The 20,352-nt window shown below is 46.2% G+C and overlaps 3 protein-coding genes across 8 annotated transcripts; 1 reads left to right on the forward strand and 2 right to left on the reverse strand.

Annotated features, from left to right (window-relative positions):
* Nucleotides 1–1,998: 1,998 nt before the first annotated feature.
* On the reverse strand, nt 1,999–3,982 carry LOC1272777 (cilia- and flagella-associated protein 36). Its single transcript, XM_061641031.1, has 4 exons — nt 3,444–3,982; nt 3,212–3,374; nt 2,464–3,146; nt 1,999–2,388 (listed from the first exon to the last, which is right to left on the reverse strand). Exons 2-4 carry the CDS (start codon nt 3,312–3,314, stop codon nt 2,125–2,127), a joined length of 1,050 nt encoding a protein of 349 aa, XP_061497015.1. The 5' UTR covers nt 3,315–3,374; nt 3,444–3,982; the 3' UTR covers nt 1,999–2,124.
* Nucleotides 3,983–4,168: 186 nt separating this feature from the next.
* LOC1272779 (serine/threonine-protein phosphatase 4 regulatory subunit 3) lies at nt 4,169–17,447 on the reverse strand. 6 transcript variants are annotated; one of them, XM_061641029.1, is made up of 11 exons: nt 16,685–16,717; nt 16,453–16,613; nt 12,129–13,109; nt 11,849–12,036; nt 10,787–11,728; nt 10,512–10,704; nt 10,171–10,426; nt 9,772–10,038; nt 9,535–9,680; nt 8,222–9,447; nt 4,169–8,089 (listed from the first exon to the last, which is right to left on the reverse strand). In XM_061641029.1, exons 3-11 carry the CDS (start codon nt 12,238–12,240, stop codon nt 8,000–8,002), a joined length of 3,420 nt encoding a protein of 1,139 aa, XP_061497013.1. In that variant the 5' UTR covers nt 12,241–13,109; nt 16,453–16,613; nt 16,685–16,717; the 3' UTR covers nt 4,169–7,999. The 6 variants fall into 6 exon arrangements, with proteins under 6 accessions (XP_061497013.1, XP_061497010.1, XP_061497012.1 ...); XM_061641026.1 differs by lacking the exons at nt 16,453–16,613; nt 16,685–16,717 and adding an exon at nt 17,290–17,447; XM_061641028.1 differs by lacking the exons at nt 16,453–16,613; nt 16,685–16,717 and adding an exon at nt 17,101–17,423.
* Nucleotides 17,448–18,156: 709 nt separating this feature from the next.
* LOC5667709 (uncharacterized) lies at nt 18,157–19,180 on the forward strand. Its single transcript, XM_001688276.2, has 3 exons — nt 18,157–18,628; nt 18,695–18,772; nt 18,842–19,180. Exons 1-3 carry the CDS (start codon nt 18,248–18,250, stop codon nt 18,917–18,919), a joined length of 537 nt encoding a protein of 178 aa, XP_001688328.2. The 5' UTR covers nt 18,157–18,247; the 3' UTR covers nt 18,920–19,180.
* Nucleotides 19,181–20,352: the final 1,172 nt, after the last annotated feature.

Consider the following 20,352-nt stretch of genomic DNA (forward strand, 5'->3'; position numbering starts at 1 on the left):
AGAAAACGCTTGCGAAAGGAGGTTAAGCGTTTCATTAACTATCGGTCATCGCAGTAGGTTGGTAGCTTTTCAACGAAAAATGAGCGGCCTACTAAGGATATTCAAAACATGGTACCGGCAATAAAGCGTTTTATGAAGCGTTCAGCAGCTGTCAGTTGTTATGTTGCGCTCCGTGTTATGCTGTGTGGAGTCCTGGCGTTACACAAAGGTTCTAATTTATTGAAAAGTCATCTTGAGAGTGAGCCGTAAAGTGCTATCGAGCTGCTTTTTTTATACTCCGTCAATGGTTGCTATGCTTTACCATTGCATATTGGACTTTCCATTATTCCTGTGGTAAGGGGGATCCAACACTTTTCTGGTGATTATTTTTGCCAGCTGCAACAACACATTTCCATCGCTAGTTTAATGAGTTCCATAAGCTTAACTAAACTTACGGGATTCCTCCCTATCGAAACTCTACGAACGAGTCAGAACCAGTGCTGCAAAATGTCACGGTCAGTGTCATTAAAAAATCTGACTGAAACAAAAAGCATGTCAGCGTCACGTACTCAATTGTGATGATCAGAGGTGATACTCAAAACTGCATGCTTCGTGACATTTTTGCGACCATCGCTTGGTCAGTCTTTTTTTAGTGTCATGACTTTTTTTAGTGTGATCAGTTTTGCAAAATGTCACCAACATAGTCATGACAAATTTCGGCTGAAACAAAATAGTTTCACCGTCACGAGCTCTTCTGTGATGATCAGCGATGAGACTCAAACAGTTGGTGCGATCATCACATGCTTGATGACATTTTGTGTAAACAAATCACGGGCAGTCACTTGGTTGCGACATTTTCTGTCGGTGATCATCGTGATGGTCATGGGAGATATGGGGTGCTTGCGAGTGGTTCCAAGAATCATAATGAGCATGTTTTCTCGCTCTGTTTGACCCGACAGATAATCAAAACAGACAGAGCGAGAAAACATGCTCATTTTGTTGCTTGTGCCCACACACCAAGTATATTCCAAGAATGTTTATCACCAGCAGAAAATGTCGTGACCAAGTGAATGATCAAGAGTTGGATGCTAAACAAAATGTCACCAAGCATGTGATTAGACCACCAACTGTTTGAGTCTGATCATCTCAGTTGTGTACGTGAGCTGATTTGAGCTTCGTTTCAATCATTAGCGTTGGTGATGCACATTCATTGAGTATCAGCAATCAGCATCAAACTACAGTGAACCCTCTCTTATTTGAGAGGCGATGGGACTGTCGAATAAGAGGGGTTTTCAAATTACAGAGGTTGAAAGTGAATGAAAGGTCCATACAAGACAAGAAAGAGACAGAACATTTAATATGCAGCCTTAACTGTTGCTATAGGAAACTGCGAACAGAATCGCTAATTTGAGCATACATCTTTCAATAACCATGGCAACACCATACTCAAATAAGAGGGACACAGATTTCAGAGGTTTTCCAAATTAGAGGAACAAAAATGTACTGGAAATCAAGGGACTGTGCAAAATGTTCAAATGAGAGAGGTTTTCCAAATTGGAGAGGTGTCAAATAAGAGAGGGTTCACTGTACCACAGATAAGTTCATTGTTTTCGTTGGTGAACATCTCGTGATGCTCGTGACATTTTGCAGCACTGTTCAGAACTACATTTTACAGGTTCTGAATACCAAAAATTCCTTATTGAAATGACTCGTAATCGATTCCACCTCTCCCAATCGAAAAGTACCACAATCTTGTTCATTTTTTTTCCTTTTTTTCAGACAACTACCAGCGCAAATATAATATAAAAAACGAATTTAGTCATATTGCACAAAGTTATTTTTTTAATTAGCTGGAATATGAAAATAAATATGAGAAATCCATCTAAGTTCTGTACTGTCTGTACTCCCCAAATGTTTCCCCTTCTTATACATTTATCTCTACTCATTTAAACTATACCCGGGGAAACACCCCCAACGCACTGTGTTACACATATATTATTCACCAACAAACATCATGCATATCGATCGACACTGCACACTGCCGGTGATAATATCACATTGTGCGAGGACGAGGACGAGCTGTGTTTCATGCGATATCGATTTCTATACCCTTCCATCACACTGACCCCGTATCTGTGCCGAGCTTCACTCCTTATCGATGGCTACCTCGTTGCGCAGCCGTTGGGCCAGCATCTTGCGCAGCTGCAGCGAACCTTCCGGCGGCTCAACCGGTACCGATTCGGTTTCACCGTCCAGAAACTTCTGTGCCACCTGTGCCGACGCTGGGCGTTCGCTTTTGCGTATCGTTTCGTTCAGCTGCCGGGCCCGCGCCTGCTTCTTGATGGTCAGTATCTTGTCCCGCTGGGTTCGCAAATACTCCTGCCGCGCTTTCATGTCGTCCGTGTTGATCTAAAGGCACACACAATACAGGGCAAAGGTTAGAAATGGAGTGAAAGAAAACAAAGCAAAACATTTACCACAAACCTTTTCCTGGTCGAAAAACAAATTCAAGCGCTGAAACTTATCACTTTCCGTGCGCGGCAGCCCTCCCTCAAGCGTACCGGCCAAAGCAGACGCTTGCGTTTGATCCGGTGCACCAGCGTCCCCTTCTGTCAGCAGCGGTACTTTTAACTCATTTTCGACCGATTTTAAAATATCCTGCTCAATTTCACGCTCCTCGGGCGTGTCTTCCGCAGGCTTCAGCTCCAATCCAGTGTCACCAGCCTCCCCTCCAGCCCCATCAACGGAACCTTCGTCACGCTTGGAGGAAAGGCTTTGCGATCGGCGCTCGATAAGATCCAACGCTTGCAGCTGCAGCTCGACGTTGCGCTGCACCATCATGCGTATGAAGATGCGTATATCGTTTGCGGCCCATATTTGCTGGAACAAACCCTGATGGAAGGAGAACGTATTGCCACCGGACTGATCTGCTCGGTCACTGCTGCCACCGGGCGTACCGGCGGATGCGGCGCGTGCCCCACCAGCCCCGGCACTTCCCAGACTAGCGACGTGCCGGCCCTCCAGACAGGCAAACTCGAACTGTTCCGGCGTGATTTGCATCTCCTCCATGAACGAACCGAGCATGTAGTCGACCAGATTCTTGTACTCATCGTGCACCTTCCGGAAGTCGGGATTGTTCTCGTCCGGCTGCAGGTTGGGATCGAAAACTGTAACAACAAATCGAGAGCATTAGTAGTCACAGTGACGCGTCTCACAGCTGCTTTGCACTTACTAATCGATTTATCCTCGATGAACGTCTGCAGCGGTGCATTCCATACCGGGCCGTGCAAAAAGCACACCAACGAATCAAACACCCAGGAGTTGTCGTCCGCCATTTTTTATGTAAACGCCACAATTTGGAGCTGCCGTACCCTTTCTTTGTTGATTGGTTTTCCCTGAAACAATACAGAACATGCACAATTGCTCCAAAATAACGATTTGCAGCACCTCGAACGGATACATACCTTTGCCACAGCGTAGCGAAGTACTGCCACTCACCACGATACGCTTCGCTACAAAGCAACGCACCGAACAATTTCACTTTGTTTTCCTACCTGTCGTTGCCATGGTGACGATCGGGTGTATTGTTTGACGCGCTCACGATTGTAGGCACTGCAGTTGGAGCTGCCGCCGCCGCAGGGCAGGTGACTCAGCCAAATGTTAAGGCCGGGCTACATTGATCGTACTCGCAAGTGTAATTTCGATTTTCACTAGCGCATCTGGCGGCGGCTGGTGGAAGCTTTTTTTGGTCGTCGGGGGAATGGTCGTGTTGGATCTCAAAATTAATTAGTTTTTACACCGTTTTTTATGCGAAAACGGCTGAAATACTTGCACAATATGTTTGTCTATCAATTACAAAGCTTTTCCAGTCCAGTTAAAGTAAAAAACATAGAAAAATAACATATTTTCTGGAGCGGCTCCACATTGTTTATCAAAATGCTTCGGTCAGCCGCCGCCAGATGCGCTAGTGAAAATCGAAATTACGCTTGCGAGTACGATCAATGTAGCCCGGCCTTTAACCTTTTGCAGGATACCTCACACACACACACACACACACACCCGAACGAACGCCGCATAATGACGTTTAGTTGGTTGTTTGAACCACATTTTCTCAACCCGTTGGTAATCTTCTTTCCAAACCCAAATATAAATGAAGATAAAATAAAACAAACTCCACACACTCCACAGATTTGGTTCACTTTTTCAGCCGTGTAGTTTTGTATTCTTTTTATAGGTGTTTTTTTGTTTTGTTTTGTTTTGTTTTGTATTTGTTGTTTGTATCCTTTCCTTTACTTTTTAAACCTTTTGTTGTTATTATTATTATTCCTTCGCCTCGGCAGATTTTCCAGCGCAGGGAGGCAGGGGAGGAGAGTGGGAATTCGCGCGGTACTACTATTTACCAAATACTACTTATTTATATCATATATTATTATGTGCCGTTTTTCACGACGGATCTATCCAGACGATGCGGTGCTCAGTGATACATCCACCTATCGTCTATTATATTTTTTTTTTTTTTGTTTCTTTTTTTATTAGTCCTTTGCTGTAGCAGCCAAAAACATCTTACGCCTTTCCTCCGAGCTTCCCCATTTCTCCCCGTGGGATGATTTTTTTAAAACACAACTATTTTTCAACGCCCGCCGTGCCTTTTTATTACTACTACTACAAGATGATATTGCAACCCGAAACGGTTCTCAATCTTCTTTAAGGTTGTGTTTTGTTTTGTGTTCCTCCCTCCCCGCCCGCAAAGAGCTGCCCCACGCGCTCCTACCTAGAGCCTGCGCCGCTATCGCTTCCCCGGATCAGGTTTCGCCGGCCAGTAATTATTCCTTAGGCTTAGTAGAACTTCAAGCTGCATTTAGATTTTTGTTTGTTTGTTTGTTTGTTTGTTTTTTTACACATCATACAGAACATATAATGTTTACTTCTTGCTTAGTGCATTCTATCAATCTCGTACGGTACACGCGCTGCAGCACAGTGTTTGCGCCAGTACATGCCTCCCATGCGGCCGGTGCAGAATAATTCTGCGATCAAAAAATTTAATTTTTTGTCGTTTGTTTTGTTACTCAGTTCACGATTACCTAAACACAAGCGAGAGAGAGAGACCCAAACGCGGGGGGTGGTTTTGGGGTCCATCTCCCTCTGCTGCACGATGACATGTGGACGACGATCGCTCGGCGTGCATGGCGAACGCAGCGCATTCCACCCAAAGCCCCATCATAATACAATTTGCTTTCTTTGTTTATAATTTAAATCAAATTGTTTCGTTTTATTTTGTTTCTGTCGTACATCCGTTTGTTTGACCTCCCATTTCCCACCTCCATCCAACGTAGCAAAAGTGGGGTAGGAGCGACCGTGGCATATCGATTATCGACGTCCGTTACTTTATTACAATTATTACTTTATCTTACCAGTTACCAGCTTCCAACACGCGTGCTTCTTATTCGCTTGTTAGTGCAGCTCCATCATTCCAAGATGGTTATGTCAACCTCGTCTTTAAAAAAACGCACAAAAATCTCAACGAACTAATCCGTTTAGGTGAGATTTTTGATTGTTTTTTTATTGTGTGTGCAAGGGTGGAAATGTGTTCTTTAATCACCGAAAAGATTTGCTTTAAATTAATCCTCTTTGCCCTTCTGTTTATGCATGTCCTGCTCGCAATAGGGGAAAAAATACAAAACTGTTAAAATCCAACCCATGTTAGGACGTATATAGTATGTACACTGTGTGTTTACCAAATCTCAGAAGTGTATACAGTACTTTCGTAAGCGGGAAGCATTGATCGTGCGAAAGGTATTAAGATCATGCTTCTTCCGGTTAGGAAAGCAGGTGCCGTTGAACAACTCAGTTCATTCGCCAACGAAACCATTCCTATAATCGTATTCTTTTTTGATTTTATACCTCCAGTACGCTTGTGTTTGTGTCAATGATACGCAATAGCACAACATTGCTCTAAAGTTTCCTCACACTGGACAGTCGTATAAATACAACCTTTTGCCGAGAAAAAAAGGAAACTTTAACACAACATTAAGCAACGAATCCGCGATCCGATCAGTTCGACAAAGCGTTTCAGTCATCATTCCAAAGGAAATCATTTCGGTAATTTATCAGCTGCCTAAAATGTTGCCTTTTTGCAACTGCTTCAAGATAGAGAGAGGTCAAAGCCAGAAACAGGATGCCGGGAGCCAATTCAGGGTAGCGTGCTTCGAGCTAAATAATAATTTAAAAACGTACTACACATATAGCTTCGTACGTTTCTATATTACTATATCAACGCACAGCACTATCACTACCCGTTCGATTGTTCACACTCTCCCTTATATACTCGTGGTTCCGCCTTTTCTCGTTTCCTCTGCTATCAAAACGAAGAAGAAAAAAAAACACATACACACACACACACAGATGGACACTACACAGAAGAAAACTTCGAATGCTATTATTAAGTTACGAGATGTCGAAGAATTACTAGTCGTGTGTAAGCCTTTCTTACCTATGTACCGTTGTCTCGTCCTTGCTTTCTGATTTTCTTACTAAAATAATGTTGTTTTCGTCATTTGCAGGAGTTATGCTTTTAAATACCGGGGGAGTTTCTTTTTTCTTGTTTTGTTTTAATCACATTTACAAATGCTCACATGCCCCCGTCCGCGGTGCGCGTGCCTTTTCGTTTTACTGCACCACACACTTGCCTCGCTGCTCCACTACCCAACAGTGCAATTGCCCCCGTTGCAGCAGCACACGTGTGGTGTTCGTGTGGCTTCCACTACAACACACATAGGTCGGATAACCTCCTTCTGCTCCTTCAAACACACATACAATCATAGTCGAAGGGTAGTTAAAAGAAAAAAAAAACTGTAAACCTTACACCCTAAACAAAGTTCATCCCTTTCTTCATTCCTTTCTGTTCATATTTTTCTACGAAACTATCGCAAACACAGCTTGTTACTATTATGCGCGCGTGTGTGTGTGTGTGTTTAGCAAAATGATCAACAGCCCAGTCCACGAATGAATACAAACACCGTGGGGATGAGGTGCGCCTGATGTTAAGGAGGGATCTTTTTGTCCTCCCCGCATATAACTTAGAATGTTTACAAACGAATCCAATTACTAACTGTACATTATGAGTCCAGGTGCTGCATATACTGCGCATATATATCTCTCCAGAACGCGTCAAGCAAGTAAATCACGCTCCCACACCCACCCACGAACCCTGCCTCGTCGCGTGATACAAACCGGACCTCGATCCATCATCCTTAAGGACGATTGCGAACCGAGCAAAAGAGAGGGGTGATGGAAGCCGAGAAAGCAAGTAAACTTTAATCGTATCGATCTAACGTCTTTCGTCTCATTTTGCTTGTACTGCACCTACACCACACCAACGCACCATGTCCCTCTGGCACACGGGATGGTTATGAAAAAGCGTGTGGAGTTGGCTTTCGTTTGTGTGTTTTCGCATGCATGAGATGTATGAGACGAGATAATCGCATTTCCTTTACAAAAAAGCCCCTTGCTTTCCGAAACAGCCTCAGTTCTCAGCGATCGAGTTTTGGCTGCCGGCTACAACAGCAGCAGGAGGATCGCTACCGTTAGCTGTAGTCAATGTAATATCTATATCCATTATATTCGAACAGTCTAGTCTATCCCTTGCCAGTACGCTACCGTCCCTGCAATCCTGCACGCCGCCACTGTCGTCTGCCTTTGCCTCTGTATCGCATGGCGAATTCGACGCTGTGCGTAATTCGTTGCGAAACGCGGAATTACTAGCAACAGCAGCAGCAGCAGCAGCAGCAGTAACAGCAGAAGAAACAAGGATCGCATTGGGAGCATCTGTAGTGCTGGCCACCGCTACTGCCGCATTCGTAGTAGTTGTGTTGGTTCTAATTGTAGTAGTAGTAGTAGTGGTAGTAGTAGTAATAGTAGTAGTAGTATTAAAATTATCCATAGTTATGCTATCCGCCGCCTCAGATGATGCTGATCGATGGCGTTGTTTATAAGGAGGGTGCGCGGTTGAAGCTGAATCATGCTATGCTATTCTCGCCTTCTTTTGTGCGGGACTACTACTCTCGTCATCCTCTTCCTCGTCGTCGGAATCGCCTTCGTAGTCAACCAGCCCCTGGGGATGAAACAGAACGGATGAGGGTGTAGTAGAATGCCATATTTCTTATCATCTCAAAACAAAGCTTTGTATCTCCCAAACGCTCTAATGTAATGGTAAACTACAAATGAAACCCTCTGTCTCTCTTACCTTTTTCAAACCACTCACCATGGTGGTTGTGTTCGCTGAGGAAGCGGCAGAAGCAGCGCTGGATAGACCTGGCTGAAACGTAAGATCCGCTGCAGTACCAGTGGACGGTTGTTCGACGGCGGGTGCCGAGTCCAGGATGGGAGTTGTTAGCATCGCTGCCGTGGTGTTTGCCATTTCAGGACCATTTGCATCATCGGGCTGCTTCCTTTCCCGACTGCTGTCCATATCCGATTGTCCAATCTCAACACCGCTCTCATCGGTTACCATTGTGGGAAGGGGCACATCAGCACCAATGTTGGCTGTGCCGTCGAGCGGATGTGACTGTCCACCCTGATGCTCTGATGCAGTTTCCGCGGCTATTCGCTTCGAGCCTGTTTCTTCCACCGCGACACCGAGAGATTCGACGACACCGTCTTGCGTGTGGGTACTGTCCGCCGCGAGCGTACTGCTGGCCAGATTTGCCGTGTCCGATTGACAATCGGCTGGCGTTGCCGCAGCGTCGGTGTAGGCGGAACACGCTTCAGCAACCGGAATGGACGACAGTGTAGAGGAAGTGGTCGATTCGCACCCGCTGCCGGTCTGATCGGTTTCGGCACTGATGACCGGCGTGTTTTCTACATTCTCAACCGAGCTCGAGACTGCCGTAGCCGTGGCCGATTGTAGTTGATACACCGAGGATAGATCGCTCTCACCGAGCGCACTCACCACCAAGCTGTTTGCATCGTCCAGCGCAGATTCGTCGGCCGGCGTAAGATTTGCACTGCCGGTGCCGTCCTCGCCCAGCACGCGATGCTCTTTGTGGTGCGGATCGTGATTCACATCCGCCAGCGCACTGACATTCTCCGCCACCGAAACCGAAGACGACGCTTGAAGGCCATTGTTGTTTGCTACGACCGCCGCAGCAGCGGCGGCGGCGGCAGCGGCAGCAGCAGCAGCCTGAGCAACTGCATGTGAAAGACAGTTCGGATCGAGCGACGCGGTGTGAAGATGGGCCGTCGATGCCGCGCCAGAGCTGCCGCTTTCATCGCTTCCCTCGGTACCGTTGTTCATGGTCAGCATGTGCGAGGTCGCCGCCACATCGTCGGCGGACGTTGCGGTTGCCGTCACACCGCCATGCATCTGGGATGATAGCTGATGGGATTGAGCCGTCGAAACGGCGCCGCTTCCATACTTTGGACCGTTCAAGCTGCTGGCCGTGTCCATTGCTTTCTTTTCGAACATTTTACCTACGCAACACAAAAAACAAAACAAAAGGGAAAAGCCCAGTTAGCTAAGCCGTTTGTACTCGCATGGTATGCTGCACTATAACCTACCGATCGTTGAGTCCAACTCCGGTGCCCCTGCTTTGCCAGCACTTTCGGCGTAGTCTTCCTCTTCATTGAACCAGATTTCCTCATCTTCGTCCATCTGTCGCTGATCCCTTCGGTACCGATTGCTGTTTCGTAGGATGGAAGGAACACTGTGGCGAAGGAAATGCAAACAAAACAAGGAACGGGTTTATTTGATATTGTTACATGAATCTAAATGCCGAAAAGATTAAAAACACATACCTTTCTAAATTTCCCTTTTCCTTTTCTTTCAGTCGATCCTGCTGCTGATCGTATTTGCTCTTCAGTGTCTTGAACGTCTGGACGTATTGTACATCATCGAAGAACTTTCCGAAACTTTCCACGAAATACGTTAACAACGATTTGATGTCTTCCTGTCGGATGAACTCGAACAGCTCCAAAATGGCCGACTCTAGCAGATTGTAGCGGCCATTGTTGCGAAGAAACGCTTCCACCACCGGAGCGAACAAGTTCCCCTTGACAATGTGCCTGATGAAGCAAATCAGGGAATAGAAACAAAACATATGTTAGTCTTTTCTTTTATCTGGGAATGCAAACTCCAGTGTGCAAAACAGGTGTGTACTCCACTGCAATCCAACACTCTTTTACTACACTACTCGCCTGTTGTAAAATTCGTCCTTGAGTGAAACAATTTTGCGCAGAAATCGAAGCGCTCCCAGCACGAGGAACGTGTGCACACTGTTCATCAGCACCAACACCTTGCGCAGTAGATCCTTGTTGATGATGCAATTCTTGATGTGGTAGGTGTGATGTTCGACACAAAACGACAGCAGCTCCAGCACCACGCCCAGCAGCTGCACCACATGATAGTCTTCATTAGTTGGCTTATCCGATTGTGTGTGTCGCAGGAGTGGGGCTACAGGAAAATAAATGTGCATAACATCTTCCGTTAGTTAGCATGCATGAATCGAATCAATTTAATACGGCTTCCGCCAACTCACCAATCAGCGTCTGTATACTGTGCTTGTAGAAGAAGTTCAGAAAGTCTGACTTTTCCGACTTGTTAGCAGAGCTCAGCATGTTTTCCGGATCTAACAGGATGCGCAACACGGTCATCAATTGCACGGCACCCCCGAGCTCCGGTTCGGAGTCCGAAAGCAGCTGCTCGATCGCTATGTTGATCAACGTTTGATCCTACGAAAATACGCACACCACACGGCGTTATGTGTAAAACATTTTTCGAAAACAAAAACAAACGCAATTTCGCCTTCCTTACCTCATCCGAATCGGAATTGTTGTACTGCTGCAGTGTGTAGTCCCGCACAACCGACGGTGAATATTCCACGATCGTCGACAGTATATCGATCGAGGCGGACTTTGTTCGCTTCTCGTTTATGGCTAGTGTTATTTCGAGTGCCGGCAGCACGCCCAGGCTAATGAGCGTTTTGAAAAACGTCTCCTTGCCCTGCGGCTGCAGGTACTGGGCAAAGTTGCAAAACTCCTTCAGAAAGAGAATGCTGTCGCGCCGCTTCGAGTCCGGCGTTTGGGGATCAGTCAGCAGCGCGAACAGCTCGTCCAGAAACTTGTCGTCCTCCTGGATAAGCGTCACAATTTCCACCTTGTTGAAGAAGATGAACGACGACAGTGTGTTCAGCATGTTGTCCTCGAACACGGACGGTGTCGGCAGTACGATGTCCTGTATGTACTGCACCCGATACGTCTGGTGTATCTTGGCCAGCAGGTCCGTGTTGCGGATCGGTATTGCCTCGCGAAACTTTACCAACTTTTTCAGATACTGGCGATGGTTTTTCGGCGAATTGCCGGACGGATCGTACTCGAGACAGCCGACCACGTCGAAGATCGTATCCTCCGCAAACATGATCTCGAACAGGCCGTTCTTGTTCAGCAGGAAGATGTTCTTAAAGATCTCGTACAGATAGTGCAGGCCTTCCTGGTTGTCCAGATCTTCGCACACCCGAAACAGCCCGATCAGCTTCTTGATGTAGTTTTCCGACTCGATTGCCTGGGCCAGCTTGTCCTTGCGGATGGCCGACGTCAGGGCGCTGGCAATCACCTCCGATATGTCCTCCAGCCGGCTAAGCTCGCACGGGGGAAGCTCGATCGGTGGGGCCGAATCGGACATATCCTCGAACCGTTCGTCCTCCGACTCCTCCACCACATCCTGCGTGATTTCTACCGACGGATCTTTTCCTTGCACCTACGACGTTACACGGCAAATGAACCAGAACCAATCAGAGTTAGCAAACCAAGCGTGTCTTTCGAAACCGTACAGCGTCACAACACACACGCTGGACATCGAAGGGCAGCATTATCTTACCTGACAAATTTTCTCCCATATTTCATCGCACCCTGCCTTCTCCTGGAAGCTGAGAGCCAAATCGAAATTGTCGCCCTCGCTCCAAACGATGAGTGTGTCCTGCTGTTTGTGATATATAGTGTCCGGATGAATTTTGCTCTCTAGCAGCATCGAACCATCGTTTTCTGCATGCACAAGCAGCGATACACCTACGCGACACAAAGTTGGAGAAGAAAAAGAAAACGAAGGGCAAAAGTTTGATAAGCAAACGATCCGCCGATCATGTTCCACGAGGACTTACCTTTGACGCGATCCACGTAGCTCGATGTGACATGGCCCGTTCCTCGATCATCCCACTGGCGATCTGCGTTCAGGGCGTAGAGCTTGACGCGCCGTCTCGTGTCGGTTGTCATGTTGCGTCGACTGCCGTTAGCACTGACGACGGGGCCGTTACTATGGTTTCTTCTGTTTCGTCTACAGCAACTAGCGCTCGATTCTGGGCGACTGGTAGTATTGCTCCTGCTGCCGCCGGGACTATTACTACCGCACGCGTCCTCTGGACCCTCAACAGCTCGCTCTCGCAGCTGCCTGCTCAAGTTGCGCTGCTGCTGCTGCCGATGGATATCACGCCGTTTACTACGATGCGAATCTGCCAGCCGGTGTAGCTCCTGATGGCGTCGGTGGTGGTGGTGGTGGCTGGTGGTACAATAATCGTAGGTAGCAGCCAAGGAGGAGGAATGTTTTTTCCTTCGTTTCTTCAGTATTTTGCGGTCGACGGGATGCTCGCTGTACTCAATTGTTGCTGTTTCAGCCGCGCCGGTTGCGTTCGTTGTACCGCACCGTACCGTTCCCGAGCGGGCTTTAAAACCGGAACACCGGATCCGGACTGTTGATCGTACGGCAGCGGATGGATGGTACGATATTCCTTTCTTCGATGCGTGCGAAAAATTGCCTCCAGCAGCGAAATAAACTATCCTTACTAATGTAAACAATTATCGCTGTGACGTATTGCTCCGGTGTATTCTATTAGCGTTATGAGTCCTGTGGGCCACAAACTGTCCAAACTTTTCTCCTTATTACACGCACGGATAAACACACACAAACGCACACACATACACTTTAGTCACTTGATCGTTGTTGTAGTTGTTGTTAGTTTCACATCCGTTTGTTCGTCGAATCTTCGGCAAACAGCAGTAGCAGCTATTGCGGTGGCGGCACTACACAAATCAACACAGCGAGGTACGTACGAAGTTCGTTGATTTCAATAAAACGGATGATCGTCCTGTAAGAGGAATAGAAATACCATTAGTATTACGCGCACACACGCACCCGGCAAGTGGTAAAAACATTTAGTTTTGATTTTAATTTTATGATTGGTTATTTTTTGTGATTGGTGAAAGATCAACTTTACAACCATTCATCTAACATTCTTTCCCTCAGCAAACCGCACAAAAAAATACGTCAAAATCACGCGTTCTTTTCGGGGAGGAATTAGAGTGTGTGTTTACGGTTGCCAGCAGCAAGCTTGTTCATTATTTGCCGATACCGTTTTGCACATACAGCGGCACAAAAAGAGTAAGAAGTAAGACACGCAACACGCGAAAACGACACACAGTCACACACATCCATCCATTCATTCATTCATACATTGGTTCGCCCATTCATACGGCCGGTAGCAGCGGTGCTCATTTATTTGTGATTTGATGTAAGTTGCTCCTGCTGTGTTCAGATGGAAGGGAAGGCGCAACAACACCCAAACAAGAAAATGTTTTAAAAAATATTTAAATAACCAGGGCACGAAATTTTGGGTTATTATTTGCACTTCTAGTAACTATCACGCATCATTTTCCACAGTCTGATTCATATTCAAGTAATTCAAAAAGAAAACCAAACTTTTCCTACCCATTCTGCTAATACACGATGAAGCGTGTTTCTTGTAACAACATAACATATACAGCTACAGAATACAGCAGCACAAACACATGCACGCAGCTGTAGGGTTACCAACCAACGAACCATTCATCTGGGCTGCTATGACGAACAGTTGTTATCGCAAAATAATACGCGCCACACGCAGGTAGGGTACGTGCAACCATTGATCGTAAGATTACAGCAACTTCTTATCGCTGACTTGTTATCGCGTTCAAGAACAAATTACGTTTCACCGGGCAACAAATGCGGAGCCGCTGCCACTGCCAAATCCAACTAGAGATCATATACGGACTGTTTCACCACTAAAATGCATTACGTATAATTCTTTGCTTCATCGACGCACTGCCCATAGGGTCCAAATACAACGTCTGATGCATTGCTGTGTACAAAACAGGTTTTCTTTCTGGTCGCGGCTGCTGCTGACCTGGTCAGTCAATGTAGAAACCCGTTGAGAAATTTCTCTTTTTTCTGGATGAAGCTAACCGACCGAAGAGAGGCAAAGGCACTGAGAGCTGGCTATTGTCTGCCGGAGTATGCCAACGCGATCGAAGAGGCGGTGGTCAAGACGAATAGTTTATTTCAAGCTCAAAAAGGTATCGTTAAGTATCGTTCTACACAATGCCCGCTACATGAAACGTGTCCGGTCGTGATAGTAGCAATCGCATACAAAATGGAAATAGATGAATCAAATTTGAAACACTAGAAAATAAATAAAACTTTCATCAAAAATGCATCTCGAATCCGGACTGCGTGAACTATCGAAAACAATAACAATATCAATAATAAAAGTTCCCCACGGCGGCTGACCTTCAGGAGGCTGATAAACAACGTCAAAACAAGATGGCAACACATTACAGTTTCGGACACACTCGAATACAGCAGCAGCAGCAGCAGCAAGCCAGACCCGCGCGGCGCCCAAAGCACGAGCACTTTTGCACCATTGCCGGTCACGCACACACATACACAGACAGGCCCGCTCCAGCAACGCTTCTCTCCCAGCCCAGACACGGCGGGATCATTGTTCTTCTTGCTGCTGCTGCTGCTGCTGCTGCCGTCGTTCGTCACTGCTTTCGCGGATGATTCATACGCCAATGTTGTGTACCAGGTTTGTGTAGTAGGAAGATACCAATTTGAATCGGCTACGGAAGCACGCTAGTCTGGGAGTCCATTATGTTAGCACTCCAGACTTTTAACCTTATGCCTGTATAGGAAAAAAGTACACTTCAGCTACTACGCCACACAGTGCACAGAGCCAAACAAAAAACACCAACACATCGACATTCCAAAGGGGTCGCTTTCTACCCCAATAAGAGAGCGCCAATTTAAGACTCCCTAAAGGCAGCAAGAAACCAAAATGAAACCCTACGTTTGTTTAGTTCCCTTCTTCTAGCTTGGTACACGGTTTGGCTGTGCAAAAATGTAGTAAGCAGATACATCCCACCAAATTCCCCCATGGCCACTTAAAAGTTATGTGCTGTGATTCGGATCGCGTGTGTGTGTGTGTGTTAGCGCAAGGGCCGTTTTTCGTGTTCTTTCATGAAACACCATGAATTAATACACGTCGATTTTCACGGAAGTAGACACCGCCATGGCAGCGACATCATTAGCCACTCCTATCCAATGAATGACGCACGCCGCCGCTTCGTTGCGGTAATTTAAATTCTTATTTACAGTAATTCCTATACTGCTGCTCTCTGTGTTTTTTTTTAAAGCAACGTGTGACACGATGATGACTGGATGGCGTACACAGCCCCTTTTACGATTTGCCGCGTAGGCCATGCAAACTCTGCGGCGTGTAAGAGGCTGCGTGAAAAAAAACCTGCAAAACTCGCATACGCAACATTGCAGCATCAGGTCCGCGGGATGCATACAAGGTCTACACGCTACCCCATTCGCTCAGCCAGACAGGTTAGAGGGAAGCTGGCTTGCATCTTGTCCTACCACGAGGACCAACTCTTGCTCTGTTGGCCATAATCGCACCACCCGTGTCCTCCTATTACTTGAAACGCTTTTTCACACCATTTCTCACAGAGCACACACATACATGCACACAACACACGGCGTTTGAACGTATGCATGGAGCTGGTGTGTAGCACACGGCTGAATTAATCACCCCATCATCGTCATCGTCGCTACCGCTTCATTTGTGTGCATCTACAATCAGTTTGGTGTCGTGATTTCGGGATCGATTTTGCTGACCTGACCAAATTTGACCAGCCAAGCCAGCTCTTCTTGATAGGCATCTCCACTTTCTACCCTAAAAGTGATCAAATTATTTCCTTCCTTTGCGCTGCTGGAACGTACTCTGCTCACGCACACATCGAACCCAGCGGCGGCCGAATGTACGCACACCGCTACATTGCAATGCACGCTCCGTACGCTGCTTCACCTCGTACACAAACACACGCGCGTCAGCACAAACACCTCATCCATACACGCACGTACACACACACACATACACACATAAATGCACTTCCATCGGCAAACTTTGGAGTATTCTTCTCGAGGTTTACTTCTTCGTTCACACGCACCGGGGAACCGACGATTGAGGTTCGCGTTCAGAATATAGCGAAAACCCCAAGCGAACCACATACGGACGGACGCACGCACACAACTCACACACACACACATACACACCCCGACAGCGCACGTTTGGGGAGTGTAGCACAATTATTTGTCTACTTAGACCGTACACAGGTACAAGGTGCGGGTTTTTGCAGAATTGTATTAAATCGTGAAACTGTACATGAGGTTTCCGATTTTCAATGAAGCAAACGGTAACTGCATCTCATCTCGGTTAGGGTTGCCCCGATAAATGTTGGAGGCGTCGATCGATTTCGGAGACCTGGTGCTCCTAAAACCACACGAAATCTATTAAATCATGACGACACACATGCACACCTTCGTCGCTCATTCCACCCTCACCCTTCAAAGCCCTGAACCACCCGTGCGACGACGGACATCTAAGGGAGGAAAGGGAAACGAAGAAAAAGACTCTCTAGCGAAGAAGAAAGTAAAAAGACTCACACGGCTCGACGTACGCTCGACCTCGGCAACCGCAGCAACGCGCGCACACATACACACACACACACACAAACTGCTGCTGCTGGTTCTGCTGTTCCGGAGGATGAAACCCGGCCGCTGTTCTCCTGGCCGGCCGCACTCCGGCAGCGGGGCAGCGCGTATATGCAGACGAAGCGTTCGGTTTCGGTGCGACTGTCGCACGGGGCCCTTTGTTTGATTGCGCGATTCACCACCGAAAAAGGGACTTGTGTTTCCACAGAACACACATACACACACACACACGCTCGCGCGGGGTGTTGCCAAAGCGGTGGACGTACCACAAATCGGAAGAGAAAACCTCGCCTTGCCCCTTTGCGCTTGCCGTTGATGCTGCCTGCCGCCGTGTAGATTTTCACCCCCCTCGGCCCTTGATCCCGTCGAACAACCAATATTCGACTCGTTCCGTAACAATCTGAAGTGGCAAACCGTGCGCAAACAGGGTCGCTGCCTGCGGCTTGCTTACGTACGTGCAATCACACAGCTCGCTCGAACAGACGAATTCTGCAACTAGCTTCTTTTCCGTTTTAAAACTTGCGAATCTGGCTATCACAACATTTACACCGCCATATTGGATTTTTTCTCGTTTTCGCCTGCTGCTTGTAGCGCTTTGGCTTTTTTTTTGCATGCACTGCCCGACTGCTCGACTGCTGGCCGAAATCATCCGGGCAGTGCTAGTGGGTTTTTTTTTGCGGTGACGTTTTGAAAAATAATTTATGTACCTTTCCGATTACTACCAATTAAAATCCACTTGGTTAACATTAAATATAAATAATATAAACAAATTTTGTTCGCTATTTACTTAAATTGTTGGATTAAACGAAACAAAATGCTGCCCCACTTGGCGAACGGTAACTACAGGTATACCCCGATATACGCTATTAAGACAGACCGGAGGCAATAGTGTACCTTAAATATTAGCGTAAGTTGAATATCCAGGTTATCAGTCAAATTATAGCTAATTTTCATGTAAATTTGCTTGAAGTGGTTGATTTTAGCCACTAAATTGGTTATTTGATCCGATTTTAACTGCTGATTAAAATGTTATACCTTTTAAAATGGTTTTTAAAATTCAACCAAAAGGAAATTTATTTTGCACTTGATATTTACACGTGTCAAATTAGTACAATTTCCTCAAACAATTGTCAAATTTAGAAAAGAGCGTATAGTGAAATCGTGTATAACGGGTATGGCGTATATCGGGGAATACCTGTACAGATAAATTGATATTTCTGGTCACTCTGGTAATCGAACACCCGTTTATCCGTGCTTTGCCGGTTCTGTCGGAGTGTGCTTCATGATTTCCTTCTTCTTCTTACTTTTGGCCTTCTTTGTAGTGCCGCTGTTTGGAAACAACAATTAGCAAAACAAAATCGAACCCTCGCCCTCTGCTCGGCTTCTGTATGCCAAGTTGTTTCCTTTACCGAAATGGTGTTTCTTTGGACAAGTGCCGGGACTCAAATACACGTTAAAATAGTCCACAAATCGGCCAGCGTGCTGCAGCTTTCCGTGGAAAATGTGGAAGCCCATCGGCAGCGGCATACTCTGCTAGTGCTGGAGCTCGGAACACTTTTCTGCTTTGCAGTTTGTATGTTTCTTTTCCGACTAAATGTTCTCCACGCCCTGTTTGTTCTACCCATCGGTACGCTTGTATACCTGTACAACAACGTGATAAAATCCGAAAGTCTGGTGTTAGTCAAGGATTTTGCACTGCAATGTTCCACAACATTTGCGAACGGGGCGGTACGCAACGCTCTCATACCGATGGAATATGTGCAAGATATCGTGATCAACGAAGTTTTCTTTAACGTAAGCACCACATCTTAACGCATGTAGTGTATGCAGCGCGAGTCAAATATATTTTTTTATTTCTAGCTTAAAGTAATATTCGTGCTGCAAGTACTTACAAAGGGGCATTTATTTCGGAAGAAGCCTGTTATAACGCTTCTGCAGGTAGATGCAGCACTTCTATTGACCTCCTTATCTCTCCCACACTCAAATCCTTTTCTGCCATTTCCACAGCAACTAAAACCAGCCCTTCCAAGCCTGAAACTTATTTACACCGAGCTTCATTCCGTTCTCGAGCTGCAGAATTGTTGACGAGCCGGTGACGACCATTGCTGTTCCGTAGGGAGAGCTTGTGCATTATGTTTAGTAAATTGTGCACCTCCTGAACGCCAGCTGCTGCATCCGGGGCGGGAAATATTTGTTTCGGTATCCGTTCTATCTTCTTCAATTCCTGGACAGGCTGTTTCGGCACACACACATCGGTATCATTCTATGTTTTAAGCAAGCAGGACCAAAGACAAACACATTCAGGCACAACGAAATATGTGCAATAAAGATAACGCATACTTACAATCAGCTGATTTTCAATTTCACATTCTTTGAGCAAAAGTTTTTTATAGAGCGATGGAATAGTCAACCGTAAGGTCACGACGGCATCCTGTAACTCACGAATTTCATCCGACACCACAGTGCTTGGTTCTGAAACGGAATGGCTTCGATTAGAATTTTATGCATCAACGCAATGCTAATCTTTGATCGTATCATACCCATTTTAGTAAACTACAAACGCTCAGAAATGGGAACGAGTTCTGGATATTGAATTGTTGAGGGTTTACTTTCCAAACAATCTGAAGCTGAGCCAAACATAATCAAACACAAACGGTCAGTCCGCAATGAAATGTCACAACGTTTATAATAGATGATTTGAGAGCTGTGAGTCTCGATTCAAACTGCTCGAAAAGGTCGTTTGCACAAAACCGTTGTCGGTGTGAGATGATAGTGAGGCGGAGCTCTGGCCAACGAAAAGCGTTCAACTATTGAATTCTGACTGTATTTAAACAATAGTATTGTCGTTATAGTTCTAGCAAAGCATGATTTCAATGCGAAACCATGCAATAGTACAGGGGTATCGTGAAAGCAATAAAAGCGAAAAAAAGCTCAACTGGCTGGCTATTCACCCTCAGATGACGCCACAATTTTAATTTTTCCCCACGCACGCCTGCACGCCGGCAGGAGCGATGACCACTACCTTAGTGCATTTGTGGCTCTTGGGAACACTCTTTTCGATTCCTGAGCAATGGCATTTAAATTTCCAGGCGTAAAAGCTTAATTAGGACTGCCGGCCGACGCTGTGCTGAAATGTTTAAAGTTTTCGTAAAAGTATATCTATAACCGTTCAAATAGACATAGAGCGACCCCAAGTGCCACAAATCCACTAAACGACCACTAAACGGCTTCTAAACGGCTCAAGTTCTCTACCTAAACGGAATATAGAAAGACTTCGTTTAGCATACGGCAAACGACTCATGCATTCTAAAAATAGCAAAAAAGCTGGTGGCGCTCTTTGTTGGTGGGATATCCCAACTAGTTGAGCTTCATCGCTTGCAGGAGAGCTTTCTCATTTCCTCTGTATTGTTGTATGGTTTCGCATTGAAGTAATGCATCGCTAGAACTAGAACGGCGATACGATTGTTTAAATACTACACTCCAATGGAAACCACCAGCACTGAAGCAAGTGAGATTTG

The sequence above is a fragment of the Anopheles gambiae genome, chromosome 2 (genome assembly GCF_943734735.2).
Source record: "Anopheles gambiae chromosome 2, idAnoGambNW_F1_1, whole genome shotgun sequence".
Taxonomy (NCBI): domain Eukaryota; kingdom Metazoa; phylum Arthropoda; class Insecta; order Diptera; family Culicidae; genus Anopheles; species Anopheles gambiae.